The sequence below is a fragment of the Danio rerio genome, chromosome 4 (assembly GCF_049306965.1).
Source record: "Danio rerio strain Tuebingen ecotype United States chromosome 4, GRCz12tu, whole genome shotgun sequence".
Lineage (NCBI taxonomy): Eukaryota > Metazoa > Chordata > Actinopteri > Cypriniformes > Danionidae > Danio > Danio rerio.
The window spans coordinates 48,268,534-48,288,347 of NC_133179.1; the positions used below are offsets into that span (position 1 = coordinate 48,268,534).

Genomic DNA, 19,814 nt, shown 5'->3' on the forward strand with positions numbered 1-19,814 from the left:
GTGGTGAACATCACATAAAACAACAACTGCACTTACTCCTGTAACTTGTTTGCAACAATGAAATTTAAATGTCTGTGTCACATATTCATTTAAATAAATGGATCATCATCATGTGCATTCATCTTTATTAATAGCTGCCTGATAGTCCAGACCATTAACTGAATAGGTCCGTTTTACATATATGAAACCTGTTAACAGGTATAGCTGTTTATGCCAATACCAACTTGATAGCCTAAAGCATATTACATTAATAGGACCTGCCTTACATCTCTTAAGACACATAAGCAAAGGTGTCTATAACAATACATGCTTGATTGCCCAGATTATTACATCTGAATGGTGCCTTTTAGTAAGCATAGTTCTCCATCAATACCAGTTTAATACCTCAAATAAAGACACAGATGTGAGGCGTCACAGTGGTGCAGTGGGTAGCATGATCACCTCACAGCAAGAAGGTTGCTGGTTCGAGCCTCAACTGGGTCAGTTGGCATTTCTGTGTGGAGTTTGCATGTTCTCCCTGTGTTTGCGTGCGTTTCCTCCGGATGCTCTGGTTTTCACAAAGTCCATAGACATGCGGTGTGTGTGAATGAGTGTGTATGCATGTTTCCCAGTAACGGGTTGCAGCTGGAAGGGCATCCACTGTGTAAAGCATGTGCTGCTGGATAAGTTGGCAGTTCATTCCACTATGGTGACCCCTGATTAATAAAAGGACTAAGCTATAAAGAAAATGAATGAATAAATGAGTAATATCACATGAGTATCAGTTTCTGTATTTCTGTTTGTTTTAATGGCCAGTTGTTATTGCAATAAAAAATTAATAAATAAATTTGAAAAAAGCAGTGCGATGTGGCTCTCGAGAACGATTGTCCCTCTACCTTTTGTTTCAATCCCCTGAGAACTTTGGTCATCTTCAGAATGCAAATGAAGACACTTTAGATAAAATCAGAGAGCTCCTTCATCTGTCATAGACAGCAAGAGTCCAGAGATGCTTGGTTTGACAGTGGTTTTTCTGGAAAAGTAACCAAAAACATTGTCAAAACCTGTGACAGTGACTTTAGGGGTTCAATTGTAATCGAGTTCCAAGAACATTTTGAGTGCCAGAAAATGTTGAAAAAAGCAGCCATGTCCAAAGTAGGAGCTGTTAAACCATGTAGTGGCTGCTTCTTGACCCTATAGCCTATTCTCTTCATTTGCATTCAGCAGAAGAAACTCAAACAGGTAGTAAGGGTAAATGAAATATTATTACTGAAGAAACTGCTAAAGAATGGCAGAAAACGTGGAACACAGCTAATAAGAGATGACAATTCATTTGAAACAATAAGAAACACTATATAGGCCTATAAAGTTGTAAAAATAGAAAAGAAAATAAGGGGTCATAATTATGAGGATGAGATTTAGACTCTCATATATTAATAGTAAGTAATGTGTTGTAGACATGCAAGCCATCATGAACTGGATTAAAAAAAGTTTCTCAAAATTGTCTTAAAATGTTTAGATTAAAACATTTGATCAACTTTAAATACTAAAGTGTGTGTTTGTGTGAGAGATCTAATAAATTTTATTTTATTTTATCAATCTTTTTATTTTTATTAATCTATTTTTATTTTATTTATTTCTGTGTTTTTTCTGTATTATATTTTATATCCATATTTGTTTGCACTACTGTCTTGTTTGTACGTATGCAATATGAATGTAGTTATTTGTCATGCCCATAAAGCACCTAAAATGTGAAATGTGAGAGAGAGAGAGAGAGAGAGAGAGAGAGAGAGAGAGAGAGAGCAGAAATAGTATAGAGTGAAAAACAAGGGAGAAATGTATCAATAAGTCATGACTGCAACAGTAAGGGGCAAAAAAGCTAAACAAAAAAGACTTTTATTTTGGCGTGGTGTGTGACGTCATCAGGCGGCGCCGCTTCAGCGCTTTGATTCAACTGGAGAAAGGTTTGTGTTTTTAAATGTTTACGGATAAAACCCGATTTAATTAAAGTTTCATGTTTTTCATCCGATGCTACATTGTGTACCTGCTGTTGGAAATATTATTTTAACCCTTTATACAGCGTAGTACTATTTTATTCTGAGTAACCGAGGGCTTTTGTTTGAAACAGAAAAGTGTGTAATGCGAGCTTTAAAATAGAGGTAAAGTTGGTTTTATATTCACACATTTGTTCATTTAGAAGTCTCTATATTGTTTACCATGTTACTTTGAATATTTGATCAGAGTTAGCCTGCCAGTATGACTTGAATTCAACATTAACACTGTTTATTTGACTGTGAACAATGTTGTACTTATGTACTTACAATGTTGTAATTATGATTTTTACTATTAAAAGTTTGCTAATAATACTTTTATGAAATTAATTTATTAAAGAAAAGTCTGAATGTGCAAATATAAAACCAACTTTACCTCTATCTTTACCTCTATAACCTGCGACCCCCACATTCATTTATTTAGCAGTCTCTGTATTGTTTACCATGTTACTGAAAATTTTCTGTCAGAATCAGCATGCAAGTATGACTTCTAAACAACATTAGCACTATCTAATTGACTGTAACCAATGCTGTACTTTGGTTATTATTAGCTGCTAATATGATTTACATATTTAGAGTTTGCAAAGAATACATTTAGGAAATTTTATTATTAAGGGGAATGTCTGAATACCCAAATATAAAACCAACTTCACCTCAATTATCTATAGAAGTAAAGTTGGTTTTATATTCAGATATTCAGACTTTCCCCTTAATAATATAATTTCAGAAAAGTATTCAAACAATAGCCACAAATGAGCTGATTAAAACTAGTACTCCATTTCATAGAGATAGGTTGGTTTTATATTCGCACATTCTGACTTTGCCCTTAATAATTTAATTTCAGAAAAGTATTATTTGCAAGCTCTAAATCATATTAGCAGCAAATGACTATCAAAGTACAACATTGTTCACAGTAAAATAAACAGTGCTAATGTTGTTTTCAAGTTACACTTGCATGCTAATTCCGATCGAATATTCAAAGTAACATAGTAAACAGCATAGAGAATTCTAAATAAACGAATGTGTGAATATAAAACCAACAATACCTCTATGACCCCTCACTTTGAGAACCACTGTTTTAAAGAAAGTTTTACCTGATTTCTTTTTGTTAATTACTCTCATTAATAGAAACTGTTGAAGCAAGTGTTGAATTTTGTTTCTGTTCATTGTTTTATTATTTTAAATAGGACATTTTTATTGTTTTGTTCATTTTAAACAGGATAAAGTGTCCAAACGCAGAGAAAAACTCCTGCTGAAGCGACTGATCTCCACACTGTTATAAAGATGGCGTTTATTAAAGAGGAGAGTGAAGATGTGAAGATTGAAGAAACATTTACAGTCAAACAGGAAGATCTGCAGGAACAAACAGGTTGGTTTTCATTCTCAAAGACCAACTCAGTTATTTGATCCTCATTTAGATTTATTTTAATAATAAGAATACTAAATTAAATCCATCTTGCAGCCCTGAGTGTGCTGCCTAGTTCTTCTAAACGCACACAAGCACTCATTCATGTCTTTTGTCTTTCTTTTATGTATTATTAGTCTCCCATTTTCTCTACCTGCTTAAGGTTATTGCTTTTCTTGTTCTCCTACTGTTTGTAAAGCGTCATTGAGCACTGGTACTATATAAAATAAATAAAAACAATACATTTAAAAAGGTTTAACTGAGCTGGCGATACTTGACCAACAGTATTCTCATAGAAGACTCAAAATTTTAAGCCTTAAAAAGTCTTAAATTTACTGAAATATTGTGTTTGTGGTCTTAAATCTTTTTAAACAAATTTATTATTATTTTTTTTAAACAAGTCTTTATTTACCTTTGTTCTTGTTTTGTTACTCAATCTGGCCAAAACCCATACAATCACCAACAATCCACCTAAAAAAATCTTTAAACTTTTTATTAAAAAACTTTTTTTAACCTTATTCATCATAATGGTTTAATTATTTTCCTTACAATAACATTTGTTTAAACGTGCTCCATGGATTTACTGCTGAGGACATCGACATGGACAGATTGTTGTGCATAGATTTAGTTTATTATAGTGTTTTAAGACTATTAAAACATTTGTTCATTTTTTTTTATTTTTATTATAAAGAAAGTTTATGTTGGAATACAAGTTGAGCTGGCTTGTTTTACACAATATTTATTTTTTTCAAAGAAATATCTAAAATATATCAAAAATATATACTATTAATTTATTATTGTATTATTAAATGTATTCACTTTTAATATTTGTTTGATGGGGCAAATAAAAACCTTTTCGATCTGGGCCATATGAAAAGTTCTTTAGCCTTTAGCCCTTTATGAGTCTAAAATTTCATTTATAATGGTCTTAAGAAGTCTTACATTTAACTTAGTAAAACCCACAGAAACCCTGATTTAAAGTATGTCAAAAAATGTGGATGCCCCTAATATTAAACATGTTGAATGAAATGGACACTAAAATAATTAATTATTATAAACATTGTACTGTCTCAGAATATTGACCATATTCTTCATGTACCAGCAGGCGGCGCCATTGGGATCTTTTTGCTTGAGACTTTTTTTAAAGAATTAATTTTTAGATCCTAAAAACACCGTTTTATAATTTATCTGTTTTAATTATTTTCCTTACAATAACATTTGTTTAAATGTGCTCCATGTATTTACTGCTGAGGACATCGACCTAGACAGATTGTTGTGCACAGATTTAGTTTATTGTAGTTTTTTTAAACTTTTAAAACATTTGTCCATTTTTTATTATTATGAAGTATGTTTATTTTAGAATACAAGTAGAGCTTGCTTGTTTTTACACAATATTTATTTTTTTTAAAATAAATATCTAAAATATGTTAAAAATATGATTAATTTATTATTGTATTATTAAATGTATTAAATTATAATATTTGTTTGGCAAATAAAAAGTATTTTTTTCATCTGGGTATTTTGAAAAGTTATTTAGCCTTTAGACCTTTATGAGTCTAAAATTTCATTCATAATGGTCTTAAAAATGTCATAAAAAGTCTTAAATTTAATTTGGTAAAACCTGCAGAAACCCTGGTTTAAAGTATGTCAAAAATTGTGGATGCCCCCAATATTAAATATGCTGAATGAAATGGACACTCAAATAATTAGTTGTTATAAAACATTGAACAGTCTGAGATTATAGACCATGTTCTTTATACACCAGCAGGCGGCGCCATTGGAATCTTTTTGCTTGAGACTTTTTTAAAGAATTAACTTTCAGATCCTAAAATCAGAGTTATGCTTCTTAGGCATGGCATGGGGCGATAACCATGTTCAAGGTTTACCGCTGTTTGGAAAAGTCAATGTTTTACAAACCGCCAACATTTTCTGCTGTGCCTTTTTAATAAATCTGTGATTCATTTGAATGATTTAGCCTGACATGTTTACTGCTCCAAAATATTTTATAAGTTTCTGAGAAGATAATATATTTTAGTTTATCATACCGTCAGAATCTTAAACTGGCCCATGCCAAATCCTTGATGTTGCAAAGTCATATTTTCTAATTTTATTATTTTTCTTTGTATGTATAGTCATTAACACACCTGTATGTAGAGCAAGTAGTGTGACTGTTTGCTTAAAGTACTCTGGCACCATGATCCAGGATCTCCGGCGTGCGGCCCTGAGGGGAAAAAAAAAATTCAGAGCCTGCACATGCAGTTTAATTATAGGAATCCTCAAAATAACCGATTAACCGTTAACCGAAAGAGTGCATTTGTAACCGATTAATGTTATCAGTTAAACGATAAAAAAATACTTTATATATTTTTAAAGTTTGGCTGCATAAGGGGCATATGTTGAATAGTTACTAACGACTGCGAGTGTTTTGATGTTGCGCGCTGTGTGCTCAAGCGGGAAAAAGCGTATAACCTCAGTCTCGTCTTTTTTATTCTTCAATCAAATGAAAGCACTGCAGGGTTTCTGTTGAGGTGACAGCAGTGTTTGGATCGTCAAGGTGACTATAGCAAACTTTTAATGATGGAGGAGACTTGTGGTTGCTGGTTCAATCCAGAGCTGTATTACTTTACAGATCTTGAATATCATAATATTTTTAAAATTACAATTATAACATCGACAGCAACACGACTCGCGCACAACAGCTGAATCAGTCGTTTTCCAGTGACATAAAAAAGAGCACTGGGCTTCTTTTTTTTTTGTTACAGATGTTGCCAAGGACTACATTTATGAATATAACATTAGAGGCGATTCAGCGAGTTCAAATTCAGCCATGAAACTCGTTGGAAAACCTGTTACATTGCCTATTTGGGAACATTTTGGATTCGTGGCGAACGAGAAAGGCGAACCAATAATTTGGATGGAACTATTTGCAGGGCTTGTTTTTTTATTTAAAAATAGATAAATAAATAAATAATAAATAAAACACCTTACAGATAGGATGCAACAAAGAAAAAGCATGTTTTTAATCATTCTTCATAATCCGATTCATAGCCTACATGTAATAAACCCATATTGCGCCAACAAGAACAAGCTCTAAAAGGTAAAGTTTAAAGTGAGAGGAGTTATTGATATGTTATTAATATTAGTTGTTAATATTAATGATCATAAACACGACCTGCGTTGTATAATAAACGCTGTCACGGTGTCGTGTCTGCGATCTTTTCTCGTTGAAGAAAAGATAATTCATGTTATCGCCGTCATCCCAGCCAGGTTTTCATCCACAGTTTCCACTTTTGTTTCTTCTCAAAAAATAAAGTATCACTATAAAATATCACCGGCGCCAGGATGTCATAATTCATGGGGCTATTACCAATTTCATCAATGAAGGTTAGGCAACGATACCGTTTACATTAATGCAGGCAGATCATGGTTTAAGAACCAAACAAGTGGTTTAAATTAAATGTTAGTCTCCTTTTTTCTTTCAGTTTTATTTTAAATAAATGTTTAAAGTTTTAGGTAAAGACATCAAACTATGTCCACACATGCAAGCTAAACTAAATCATGCTTTATTACCCAACCAATATCAGCATTAGGAAAAAAAATTAAATGTTGCAATTGAATGCCATTTAAAATATTTGTTAAACAAATGTTACTTTAAAAAAAAGCATATATATCTATTAAAACTGAATAAAGTACATCGTCTAATCGGAAATAAAGGAAATTAGTTATTATTTCCATTATTACATGTATTAAAAGGCTAGTCTTTTAATTAAGTTAGTTAATTGATCTGAAAATTTTAGTTGCATTTTCTTTTCTTGTAAATAATAAAAGTTGCATCAGATTGATGAAAACAAACCTGAATACCCGTGTGAACAGGGCCACAATGACTTCTTTTTTATTTTAATTTTTTTACATTGAAACTATAGAATAGTGTCTTTTGTCTATAGACTGGCAAATGCATCTGAAAAAGAAACTGCTGAATCTATGTGGATATTTGGTAACTTATAAAACAAATGTTGTCTTGTTTAGTGATATTAGTAATGCATAAATAATGCAAAGGAGAATTCTCCTACACTTGACACACTGATGACAGCCACTTTGTGATGGCTTTTAAGGTGGTTAATGCGGTTTGTTGTGTTACCTTGGGAAGTTTGGACTGAACAATTTACATTGTAAAAGCGCTATACAAATAAAGGTGAATTGAACAGAAGCAAAGGCTACCTGATCACCATTACATTCCTCGAAAAAAACACTTGCAATCTAGACGCAGTAACCTCATGCTTGTGTTGCGCTACAATCTGTAAACTCCACTCATTAAAATAATGGCTGGGTGTTTATACTGTAAAATCATGACTATATTTAATTATTGACTGTGGACCACAAATATCGTTATCATGATAATAATATGATAATTGTGCAGCCCTATTCCCTTTCATTATGTTCTTGGCTGTTTTTGACCCATTGACTTTCATTATAACCACAATTTTTTAACAGCAAAGCCATGACACCAAGCCTATCAGATAAAGAGCAGGAGTCAGAGATTCAATTAAAAGAAAGTTTACTGTTGATAGCTTGCAGTTTTATCAGCAGAGGCCAGCTTAAACACTCGCAAAAAGTTTGTAGACCGCTCTACATACAAACTCAGAACAACAACATTTAGACTCTTACATACCGTCATTAACTGTATAATATTATAATGCCAAAAAGCATTCTCTCTTCTCTCTCCGCGAACTGTTTTTAGATACGCATCAGTAAAGTGCACTGAAACTCCAAGAAAACAAAACACACAGATAACTGGAAAGGATTATTTGAGCCTATGGGCTTACAATATACTGATACCCTGTTTTTCTAGTCTTTATTGGTGATAATGGTCAGAATTGTTGGACCATTATTGCCTTTTAGCATAAGAAGAGGAGAGAAACTAGCCAGACAGTAATGTGTAAATTGTGGAGCGGGCTAAATTTAAAGAAACATGTATTTTTTTTTAGAAGGTGTACTTTTTTTTTTGCTTTTATTCTTGCCATAATAAAAATATGTATAGAGCAACCCATGTTCTGCTGTCATTAATATTTTAATAAATTATAATAGGTAGAACTGTTCGAGATATGAACAAAAGCAAGTGATGCATCAAAGTTTGATCCTTTACTTCAGCAACTTCACGTGCATCCTACCTCTAGTATATGCTTTTGCGCAGTCCCATACGATTAGTGCAGATACGTCTGAGGTGTCATTTATACTTAATTTAATTTAAGTTCACTTGTGATAAATGAAATGAATTCATTATTGTTGAGGAGCGAAGTGTTAGGTCTCCATTGTTTGGAAGTATGCTTATTACCTAAGTCCCATAATATTTCTATTGGTGAATGGTCCGACGTGGCCATCTGTAATATCTTCATACTAGTTATTCTGTGCAGCTCATCTCTGGAAGTAAAAAAATAATCTATTCTGGAGTAAGACTGATGGCTATGTTAATAGAATGTGAAGTCTTTGTGATTTGAAAAATTGCTTCGCCATACGTCATACGTAAGTTCTGAAGATTGAGATTTTATTATACTCATTCACGAGCATGGGGTATTGGATATGGGTTGTCTATCTAAGTGTTGTGACATAGTACAATTGAAGTCTCCTCTAATTACTAATATTCTTGAGCTATGCTGTATAATTGTGTTGAAAACTTTTTTTAATAAAAGCCGGTCTATCCTCCTTTGGAGCATATATATTCATGAGTCAATATATCAATGCTATCCATAGAGCCATTTAGCAATATAAATCTACGCTCATAATCTTTATGGATATTTACTAAGTTAAAGAAACAATAAATATTTAAGTAAATAAAATTAAGTAATAAAAGAAAAAAATAGAATGAAATAAAAAGACATTGGAACATTGGGGGGGGGGGGGGGGTGAGTTCATCAGAATCTGGATTCGAACTGAGTTTTTGCTCGAATGTGTCAAAACATTTTACCATGCGTTTTACAAGCTACGCCACTCACACTGTTAAAGACGCTGCTAAATTTTAAACCTATAAATCACACTATCTCTTTTTAAACCCACTCAGTGCTATGTTCAAACTTAACTGTGTTAACAGCATCAGCTCAACTGTCCCACTCTATTTTTTTTTCTTTTGTTATTAATTCCGGAGAACAAACTTGCAGATAACAAGTTTTCTCTGGTCTACCTCCGAAAGCAGCACCTCCAATTAACATTCTATTCAAAGTTTCTCATTTTGCTTGCTTTTGCCGTTGCTTTTTTGTTGGGTTTTGCCAAAGTAGAGTCATTAGCATATTCATTCGGGGGAGGAGGCAAGGAGGGGTTTTGCGCTCTTCCATGTTGCGCTCAGTTTCACGTTCATTCGAATGTACGAGAATATGCGTGTTATTCGGCGTATGCAGTGTTTCAGACTCCTACAGAACCATAATTTTTGAAACTCAAAATTAACAGCTTCATAAACAGAGACGTGTTTTTCCAAGCATAAAAACTGCTGTATAAAGTTAGCTAATCCGTTCATTCCATGGAAGAAAACAAATACCTCAGGGAAATCAATTGTAATGATCAGTCAAATCCAACGTAAGGAGTCGAGAGTGGATTATCACCTAATAAGTTTAAAGGCAGGATACTCATCGTTAAGTGTTGTAATCTTCAGGTAGAATAAGTGTCAACTATTAGATTGATTGTCAGATATGATTTTCTTTTTCACATAATCCATTGCCTCGGACGGAATCTGAAACCACTTTTCTTTTCCATTGTGTGAAATTCGGAACCTTGCCGGAAAAAGCTGTCCATATTGCACGTCCTGTCGCCCCCGAAGAGCTCTCCTGACATCAGTGAAGACTGCTCTGCCCCTGCAACATTGGCGGCGTAATCCTGAAAGATGGTGATTTGATTAACGTTGTGAATGAGCAGTGTGCGTTCTCTGGCTTTTTGTAAGATCTCCACGGCATCTCCATCGTAATGTAACTTTGCGGTTATGGTACGAGGCTTGTCCCCTGGCCTTTTTGGAACAAGGCTATGATGTGAGTGGTCAATTTTGACATCTCTGTCCATTTGAAGCAGTTTTTTTTAGCAGTTTGAATACTGCTGTAGTTTTGATCCCGGGAGCTCGGAGATTACAGTAACGCGCATATTTCCGCCTTCTTATGCACCCTTCCATATCTTCACATTTTTCTTTTAAGTCGTCGACGTGTCTTGTGAGTTTAGTTACAGTTGCCTGGAGAGTGACCATCTCGTCTGACCAAGTTGAGAGTCCTCCCTCGACATCCTTTATGTTCTCTTTTATTTGGTCAATTTCAGAACGCACAGCGGTGGCATTAATCAAGATTTCGGGTCTCATAGCCTGTAGTTCAGATTTAAGTGCATCAAAATCCTCTTTCAATGCGTTCTTTAATTTTTTCGTTATTACAGATTATTTGTCCACTCTTAAGGAGCAGAGAATGTCCGCCTTTACCTTCTCGAAGACAGTATTTGTATCGTCAGGCCGTCCAGAAGGAGATCCAGGCTCACTGGAACTACTCTGCCCCGAGGCTTCGGGCCTTACGGTGGTAGGGCCAGAATACTTGTATTTATGGAGATTCGCTGCCATCCTTGACTGTATTTAATCAACGTGGTCTTCTGTTTGTTTGCAAGAACAAATACTGTTCATTCCCAGACATTAAACAGCTGTTAATATAACAATTTTTAAAGATTTTATAGGAGAGCTGAAAACACGTGTTTACTCCATCACGCTCGACAGCGCCCCCTCGACTGACACAGTTTTAATGGACTCTATGCAAGATCTCTTCCGCGTTTGTGATTAGCCCTCATGTCAACTTCTGGTACAGCACCACGATCACTGTAAGCGGATGGCGCAGGTGATGATGATAGACTACACTCGTTGTTTATAAAAGTTTCCTTGCATTACCATGAAGGACAATAATGGAATCGTGAGACAGAGAGCTGTCACACCAAACAGCAAAGAAAAAAAGGGGTTAAAATTCTACATTTCGAGTTGCATCGATCAGTTTGAGGGTGAGTATTATTATGCTATATATAAGAAAAGCAATTAAATGCTAGCCATATCTTTTTTTCCTCATAGTTCATATTGATTTTTATGTTATATTTATATCATTTCTATCCATCTGCCTGTCTATCTATTTACATGTATGTGTACATTGTGTCGTCAATATCCATTAGTATAAACGTTACTAACAATGGGTTATTTCTCACTGTCCTATAAGGGTGGAGTGACGGGAGATCAGCATTTCAGGTCGATAGTGAAGTCAGATAAGCTGCATAGTTTGAGTGAAAGGTTATTTATACTCGGGATGACATGATGATCCAGCTCATCTACAATAACATCAAATTGTTTCAGGTGAAGCCAAACTTTTTTTTTTTTTACTTTTACCTGTCAAGATGACTGCAGATTTGAACAAACACACTCACACAACTTTTTTTGTTTAAAATTGTCAAATTTACACGTGTCAAAATTTTTTTTATTTATATTTATGCTGCAGTGTAAATGTCTAATTACTTATATTTAGATAGTTTGGTGTTTTCCTTGTTGAAAATTAGCTTAGGAGGGTATCCCATTTGTTACATTTTTGCTACTTGAAACAAATGCATTTTGCATTATTGAGCATCACTGGGGGTCTGACAGAAGTTGCCTGCCTGATTTTTGCTTGAAGGCGGAGGTGGTACATCACATAATTCTGCACAATAAACTCTGCATAATTACATTAGTGCAAGTAATCTAATCTAATCTAATCTAAAGTGATTTATATATTTACAATAATGCAGAGCAAATGTTCACTCAAAATGTTCTGTTATTTATGTTTACATGTTTATATTAATGCATTGAAAATGAATGTCTATTATATTGACAACTTTATATTCCTGCAGTGCAGACCACAACATAGAAATTATATTCAGTTTGTGTTTATATCTTTTTTTACATGAGTAAATTTAGCTTCATCATCTACTCTTTAATCTTTAGCTTAAGCTTTTACTGTTGGGCAGAAGGCAAGCCATTGTGTAAATCTGGTTGATGCTCGCTGTAATAGAAAGAGATGATGACTGTCCAGCTTGTTGCTTCACCCTGCGGATGAGATGCTCAGTGTGGACCTATAGTCTTGTGAAGGATGGCTTCTCCCTCACAGTTGCTCTTACTCTGAACGCGTTACTCTAGATGTTGTAGGATGTAAATGTATAAATCGGATAGAAATGCATTAGGTTTTGCATATAAATACTTGTGCTTAACATATTTGTTATAGTTTGTTATTTGCCTCTTACATGATACTAGAATGTTTGCGGGTGTGTATATGCATGTATACAGTATATACAGTATAATATAATTTACTATAGTATGGTTAAAAATGTAATATTATTTTATATAAAATACAATTACAACTTGTTACTACTTTCATCTGGGCTAAATTCTAGGTCATTATTTTTAATTGTACCTTTAGAACCTTTTAATATCACTAAAAACAGCATTGAAGCAGTCTCCTTTCAGTTACTCCACCTCTTCACTGTGATTTTTTGTCTGATCTGGTGTATTAATCAACAATAATGATGTTTCAGATGCTGAGCATCCACTGGCACTAGATCCTTCAATCTTCCTTCTTTGCCATGCTCTGATTTGTTTAAGTTTCGCCGCTATTAGATTTCACTGTAGAACGAAATCGCCACTATCAGATTTCGCTATGCGGAAGAGCCTGACTGATATTCTACTGGAAACACGTCAGCAGAGTTTGTGCATAGAGCCCATTTACTATAACTTTTATTTTAATCTGCTTTGACAGTTTACATTGTAAAAGCACTAGATAAATAAAGATGAATTGAATCTGCTTAAATGTGTACATGTTAATGGACCAAACAAAATATGATCTGATTTATTTACATTTAATGTGCATTAAAACTACAGTGTGTAGCCAGTGTCTTTTCACTTTTCAGTTTTGATAGTTTTTAAGACTTAATGGAAACTAATGTTTTATTTATTTATTTCAGACCTAATTGAAGAGAATGAGGGGAGTAAAGAGGAGGAACATCATGTCAAAATTGAGGAAAAATCTCATTTACAGACTGATAATATTTTGAAAAGAAGAGACAAGAATCAATTCACCTGCACTCAGTGTGGAAAGAGTTTTAAAAGAAAAGACATTCTTAAGACTCACATGAGGATCCACACTGGAGAGAAACCATTCACATGCACTCAGTGTGGAAAGAGATTCAACCAATCATCACACCTTAATCTACACATGAAAATCCACACTGGAGAAAAACCATTTACTTGCACTCAGTGTGGGAAGAGTTTCGGCCAATCATCGTACCTTAATCTACACATGAGGATTCACACTGGAGAGAAACCATTTACATGCACTCTGTGTTGGAGGAGTTTTATTTGCTCATCACACCTTAATCAACACATGAGGATCCACACTAGAGAGAAACCATTCACATGCGCTCAGTGTGGGAAGAGTTTCAGCAGCTCATCAAACCTTTATCAACACATGAGGATCCACACTGGGGAGAAACCGTTCACATGCACTCAGTGTGGGAAGAGTTTTAACTGCTCATCAAACCTTAATCAACACATGAGGAACCACACTAGAGAGAAACCATTCAGATGCACTCAGTGTATGAAGAGTTTTAACTGCTCATCAGACCTAAATCTACACATGAGGATCCACACTGAAGAGAAACCATTCACATGCACTCAGTGTGGGAGGAATTACAGCCAATCATCATCCCTTAAGCGACACATGATGAGCCACACTGAAGAGAAACCATTTATGTCTAATCATTTTGTTTAACCCCTTTTCGCAGCATTGTACAAAATAATTTCTCATGCTCAAACTCTAGTGTGATTGCAGCTTTGGTGTGGGATGAGTTTTAGCAACTCATCAGACCATTCACATACACTCAGTGTGGAAAAAGTTTCAACTGATCAGCAAACCTTAATGTAGACATGAAGATCCACACTGGTGTGAAAGAGTATATGTGCTTGAGTGCGAGAACTTTTATTACAGCTCAAATTTAAACTGCACCAGACGATTCACGCTGGAGAGACCCTACAAGTGTTCACACTGTGACAAGAGGTTTAATCAGTTAACAGATCTGAAAACACAAAAGAGGATTCACACTGGAGAGAAACTGTACAGATCTGATCAGTGTCTTTACAATTGGACAAAAAGTTGAACACATGACATGAATGCAGCAAAACATTTTCTCATAAGCACAGGATGTTTCATGTCTGAATAATGTTTGAAAAGGCTGAGTGATGGTATACTGTTTTCCTACACTGCAGTAGGTGGGGTTGTAAATGTGTTGCGCTCATCGCATTTACCGTAAACATTGCTGGCGGCTGAGAGAAGAATAGTTTCATAAACATCTGACAAACAGCATCTCAGCAGCTTAAAATCTCTTTGCAAGTGATTGTACAGGTGTGGACACATCTGTTCTCCACTCTCCAGTGTATTCATGTAGCTAGTGTTGTTTTGGATGATGTTCTCCTTCTTACTCCCTGAATGAGAAACAAATCACTGGGAAGACACTCCACATCAAGGAAGGTGGAGCTCCAGGACAGTTAGTTTTCAGTATACCAGGGCCTCAAGTTTAGAAAATATAATGACTAAGAGCAATTTATTTAAAAACGAAAGGAAAGGAGAGTGTTAAGTGTTTTTAGGACATAAGAGCAAGTAATAAAATAGGCTATAGCCTATTTTTCGCCCCAAAGAAGCCCAGCTTTGGCCTGATCAGGCCCTGGAAGTGACAGTGGAAACACGACTGGGCTGGGCTCCCTCGCTTTAGGTGCGATAGTGGAAATGGGGTTAATGGTTCTGGTGGTCCTCAATGGTGTGGAACACTAGTCAGTTTTTGTTGGCTTGTCACTGGGTTACCACCATTCAGTGGCAACACAGTAGTCCTCACTGTATTGGGCAGATTTTTAAAGCAGCTCACTTTATTTCACTCCTCAAATAATCTTCATCGAGGGAAACAGCAGCCATTGTCTTGGACCACATGTTCCGTATTCTTGGCCTCCTAGTTGACATGGTTTTAGACAGGGGTCTGCAATTTGTGTCCAGGTTTTGGGCAGAATTCTGCCGACAGCTGGGGGCGACTACTAGCCTCTAACGAGCACCATCCACAGACCAATGGCCAGGCACCATCTGCACTTTGAAATCACGGCAACAGCTGGAGGTTTGTAGTCCACAGCTAGTTGTTGCAATGTTTACAGTGCTGATCCTATACTTCCATGTGTTTTCCCACCACAGCCTAGCTTTCGTTAAAATGGTTTTTTGTTTAAAATGGTGGCCGTGTGAAATAAGCGTATTCTCTTCCCAAAAACCAGATGCCATTGTTTCCTTATGCATTTTTTCATTCAGAGATGCCTCTAGACATGAAGGATCACCAGAAAAGGACTGGCAATAGGAATGAAGCGTTTGCTCCCTCTATATATGTGTGGTCAGAAAGTCTGGTTGTCTTCCAAAGGCATTCCTCTCAGCTTTTCCTCACATAAATTGAGACCCAAGTTTATTGGACCTTTTTCTATTATCAAGGTGCTCAGTCTAGTGTTTGTTCAAATTAAGCTCTACGTTTAAAGACATTCATCTGTTTTTTCCATATGTCCAAGATCAAGCCCATTCTTCTCTCCCCCTGCAGCCCATAACCTCTGCGTCCCAGACTGGTTGAGGGTGCATTCACATCCACAGTGCACTGGCTCCTTGTTGTGAGGAGGAGAGGTAGAAAGATTATCAGTATCGGGTATACTGGAAGAGGGTTATGGTCCAGAGGGGAGATGTTAGATTCCGGCTCTGAATATTCTGGACCGCTCTCTCATTGATCAGTTTAAATAGATCCACAGTAAGTCTTAAGGGAATGCTAGGGGGCATTCTTGAGGGAGGGGGTACTGTCACCATACCTCACAGATTTGCTCTCTTCTGTTCTGGGTTACAGGTTATTTCGTTATCTGCTTTTATTTGCAGTCACAGGAGCTCTCGATTCCCTTTTTTTCCTGTTTATACAACATCATTTCCCTTCATGTTTGTCAGTATGTTATCAATCATCTGTGTGCATATTATTTTGTTTCTCACCCTGTATTTGTGTGCAGGAATGCAAGTGAGTGAGTGTCTGGTTGTTTTTTCCCACGGCACTTTCTCAGTGCTCACCTGATCAGATGTTTACTTTGACTTTTGCTTATTCCAGGACTCACTCCCCAAACACATTGTTTTTCTGCATTTGAGTTTTTCACTTTTTTTTTTAACTCGTGACACAAGTATTTTCTTTCTCATTTGTATTTAAAGGTCTTTATGTTTTGGCATGATGTCTAGCTTTTGAGGCTCTTTTGGTCTACTTCACTTTGTCAGATAGGTCATATTTAGGTGATTTATTGATTGCAAACATGTGGTAGTAATCGGGTCTGGGTGTGGCTAGAGAACTTGAAGCCGGTGTGAAAAAGTAAAGTTATGTTTTAATGGGGAAAAACATTTTCACTCAAGGCTATGTAGTTCAGTACTTTGTTTTCCTTTTAAGAATAAAAACCTTAAAAACGGCACAATGTGTTTAATTGTGTTCTCTTTGATTAATATTTACATTTGTTTGATGATCTGAGACTGTTAAGTGTTCAAATTCTGCACTGCAGATTACTAACCCTTAGAACATTTGTCATTTAAAGGTTTAGATTTAAGGCTTTATGCAGATATGTCTCATGTCTGTGAGGCAAATACTCAGAGATTCAGCTGTTTTTTTTTCTGACAGGTTTACCATTCAGGCACAGAATTAAAAACATTCCCTATCTGTTTTACAAAAACATGTTGTTTTAAGTGATTACGAATATAAACAAATAGAAAAACTGGCCATTTACAGCTTTCAAATTTATGTCTCATCAATATGACCAAAAATTATCATATAAGAATACACTTAAATGGGAATGTGTGTAATGGGCCCCAGGAGGTTTATATGACAAGATCAATCTAAATATGATCTGCTATGTCTTTACATTTAATGTGCATTAAAATTAGGGTTTGTGTAGACAATGTTTTAGAGCCTTTTCACTTCAGCTTTCGATGAGTTTTAATGATTTACTAAAAACTTAATTTTTTTTCAGACCTAATTGAAGACTATGAAGAGAGTAAAGAGGAGGAACATCGTGTCAAAATTGAGGACAAAACTTATTTAGAGACTGATGGTATTTTAAAAGTGAGAGACAAGGGTTGTTTTACCTGCACTCAGTGTGGAAAGAGTTTGGCAAGCAAAAGCAAACTTAAGATTCACTTGAGGATCCACACTGGAGAAAAACCATTCACATGCACCCAGTGTGGGAAGAGTTTCAGCCACTCAGCAAACCTTAATCAACACATGATTATCCACACTGGAGAAAAACCATTCATGTGCACTCCATGTGGGAAGAGTTTCAGCCAATTATCATCCTTTAATCAACACATGAGGATTCACACTGGAGAGAAACCATTCTCATGCACTCAGTGTGGGAAGAGTTTCAGCCAATCATCAAATCTTAATCTACACATGAGGATCCACACTGGAGAGAAACCATTCACATGCACTCAGTGTGGGAAGAGTTTTAGCCACTCATCACACCTTAATCAACACATGATGATCCACACTGGAGAGAAACCATTCACATGCACTCAGTGTGGGAAGAGCTTTAGCCAATCATCATCGCTTAATCAACACATGAGGATCCACACTGGAGAGAAACCATTCACATGCACTCAGTGTGGGAAGAGTTTCAGCAAATCATCATCGCTTTATAGACACATGAAGGTCCACACTGGAAAAAAAACATTCACATGCCCTCAGTGTGGGAAGAGTTTCAGCCTATCATCATCACTTTATAGACACTTGAAGATCCACACCGGAGAAAAACCATTTACATGCACTCAGTGTGGGAAGAGTTTTAACCAGTTATCATACCTTAATAAACACATGAGGATCCACACTGGAAAGAGATCATTTACATGCACTCGGTGCGGGAAGAGTTTCACCCACTCATCACACCTTAAAAAACACATGAAGATCCACACTGGTGTGAGAGAGTAAATGTGCTTGGAGTGCGAGAAGACTTTTATTACTGCTGCAGAATTGAAACCGCACCAGAGGATTTACACTGGATAAAAAACGTACAAGTGTTCACTCTGCAGTAAGAGGTTTATCACTCAGGAACCCTGAAAACACATGAGAGGATTCACACTGGAGAGAAACCGTAGACATGATCAGTGTGTGCAGTTTTACTCATTCGGGGTAGCTTAAGAAACACATGGGATGGTTTTCGGTATGATGTAGACAAGTGTAGCAGCATAGAAAGAGCGCTCCCATACACACTGGTATTAATCCTCCGTTTTACATCATATGTAATAACCTAAACCATATTTAAATTACATGAAGGGGGACAAAAACAAAAAGGCTAGGACAAAACAACTATTGAAACCTGAAAAAAACGAGAAATCAACAGATGAAAAATCAGAGACGGACAGGATAGCTGATAGCCTGTCAGCTAGCATTGCATTGCAAAACAAACTGTCACTTAATGAATTGGACCTTAAAATCCAATGGTGTCACTGGGTACTCGGACCAAAACAACCTGCTGACACACACCCTAGATCAGCGTTGATATTCTTACTGAAAAAACAAAACGAAGGACCTGGGGCCTCATGTACGAAGACTTGCGTGGAAATCTTACTAAAACATTGCGTACGCACAAAGCTGTAAATGTGCGTACGCAGAAAAAAATTCAGATGTATGAAACACTGCGTACGCCGAGTCTCACGCATATTCTTTTGTACATCCGAATGAACGTGAAACTGAGCGCAACATGCACGAGCACAAAACCCCTCCCTGCCTCCTCCCCTGTATGAATATGCTAATGACTATGCTAATGGAAAAACCCAACGAAAAAGCAATGGCAAAATCAAGCAAAAAGAGAAACTTTGAACAGAATGTGAATTGGAGGTGCTGCTTTCGGAGGTAGATCGGAGAAAAGCGGTGTTATTTGCAAGTTTGTTTTTCGGAATTAACAACAAAAGAAAAAAAAATAGAGTGGGAGAGTTTAGCTGATGCGGTTGACACAGTTGGGTCTGAACATCGCACTGAGTGAATTAGAAAAGAAATAGTCTGATTTATATCTGTAAACTGTTGCAGTATTCTGAACAGTCTCAGTGGCGCGCTCGTAAGACGCATGTGATCATGTTTTGACACGTTCGAGCATGAACTCGGCTCGAATCCAGCGTCTGATGAACTCTATCTTCTTTTTTCCCCCCCGCTACATATCATATTTTGCCTACTATTTATCACGAGAAAGACTAGTAGGAATCATTAATAAGTTTGTGCATCATATTTTATTTGCACATTTATTGAATGGAAATGTTTCTGATTCACGCATGCAAATTTATCTT

The 19,814-nt window shown here is 36.0% G+C and overlaps 1 protein-coding gene and 1 long non-coding RNA gene across 4 annotated transcripts; one reads left to right on the forward strand and one right to left on the reverse strand.

Moving 5' to 3' along the window:
• Nucleotides 1-1,897: 1,897 nt before the first annotated feature.
• Nucleotides 1,898-19,438, forward strand: LOC137491414 (uncharacterized). 3 transcript variants are annotated; one of them, XM_073947859.1, is made up of 3 exons: nucleotides 1,898-1,940; nucleotides 3,247-3,396; nucleotides 17,510-19,438. In XM_073947859.1, the coding sequence occupies exons 2-3, from the start codon at nucleotides 3,312-3,314 to the stop codon at nucleotides 18,460-18,462; spliced, it is 1,038 nt and encodes a 345-aa protein (XP_073803960.1). In that variant the 5' UTR covers nucleotides 1,898-1,940; nucleotides 3,247-3,311; the 3' UTR covers nucleotides 18,463-19,438. The 3 variants fall into 3 exon arrangements, with proteins under 3 accessions (XP_073803960.1, XP_073803961.1, XP_073803962.1); XM_073947860.1 differs by lacking the exon at nucleotides 17,510-19,438 and adding an exon at nucleotides 13,411-16,954; XM_073947861.1 differs by lacking the exons at nucleotides 1,898-1,940; nucleotides 3,247-3,396; nucleotides 17,510-19,438 and adding exons at nucleotides 10,831-11,433; nucleotides 11,643-11,776; nucleotides 13,411-16,954.
• Nucleotides 11,570-19,454, reverse strand: LOC141381753 (uncharacterized). The gene is made up of 3 exons (XR_012402406.1): nucleotides 19,064-19,454; nucleotides 14,304-14,566; nucleotides 11,570-13,525 (listed from the first exon to the last, which is right to left on the reverse strand). It is a non-coding gene; the product is annotated as an uncharacterized lncRNA (long non-coding RNA).
• Between the last annotated feature and the right edge of the window lie 360 nt (nucleotides 19,455-19,814).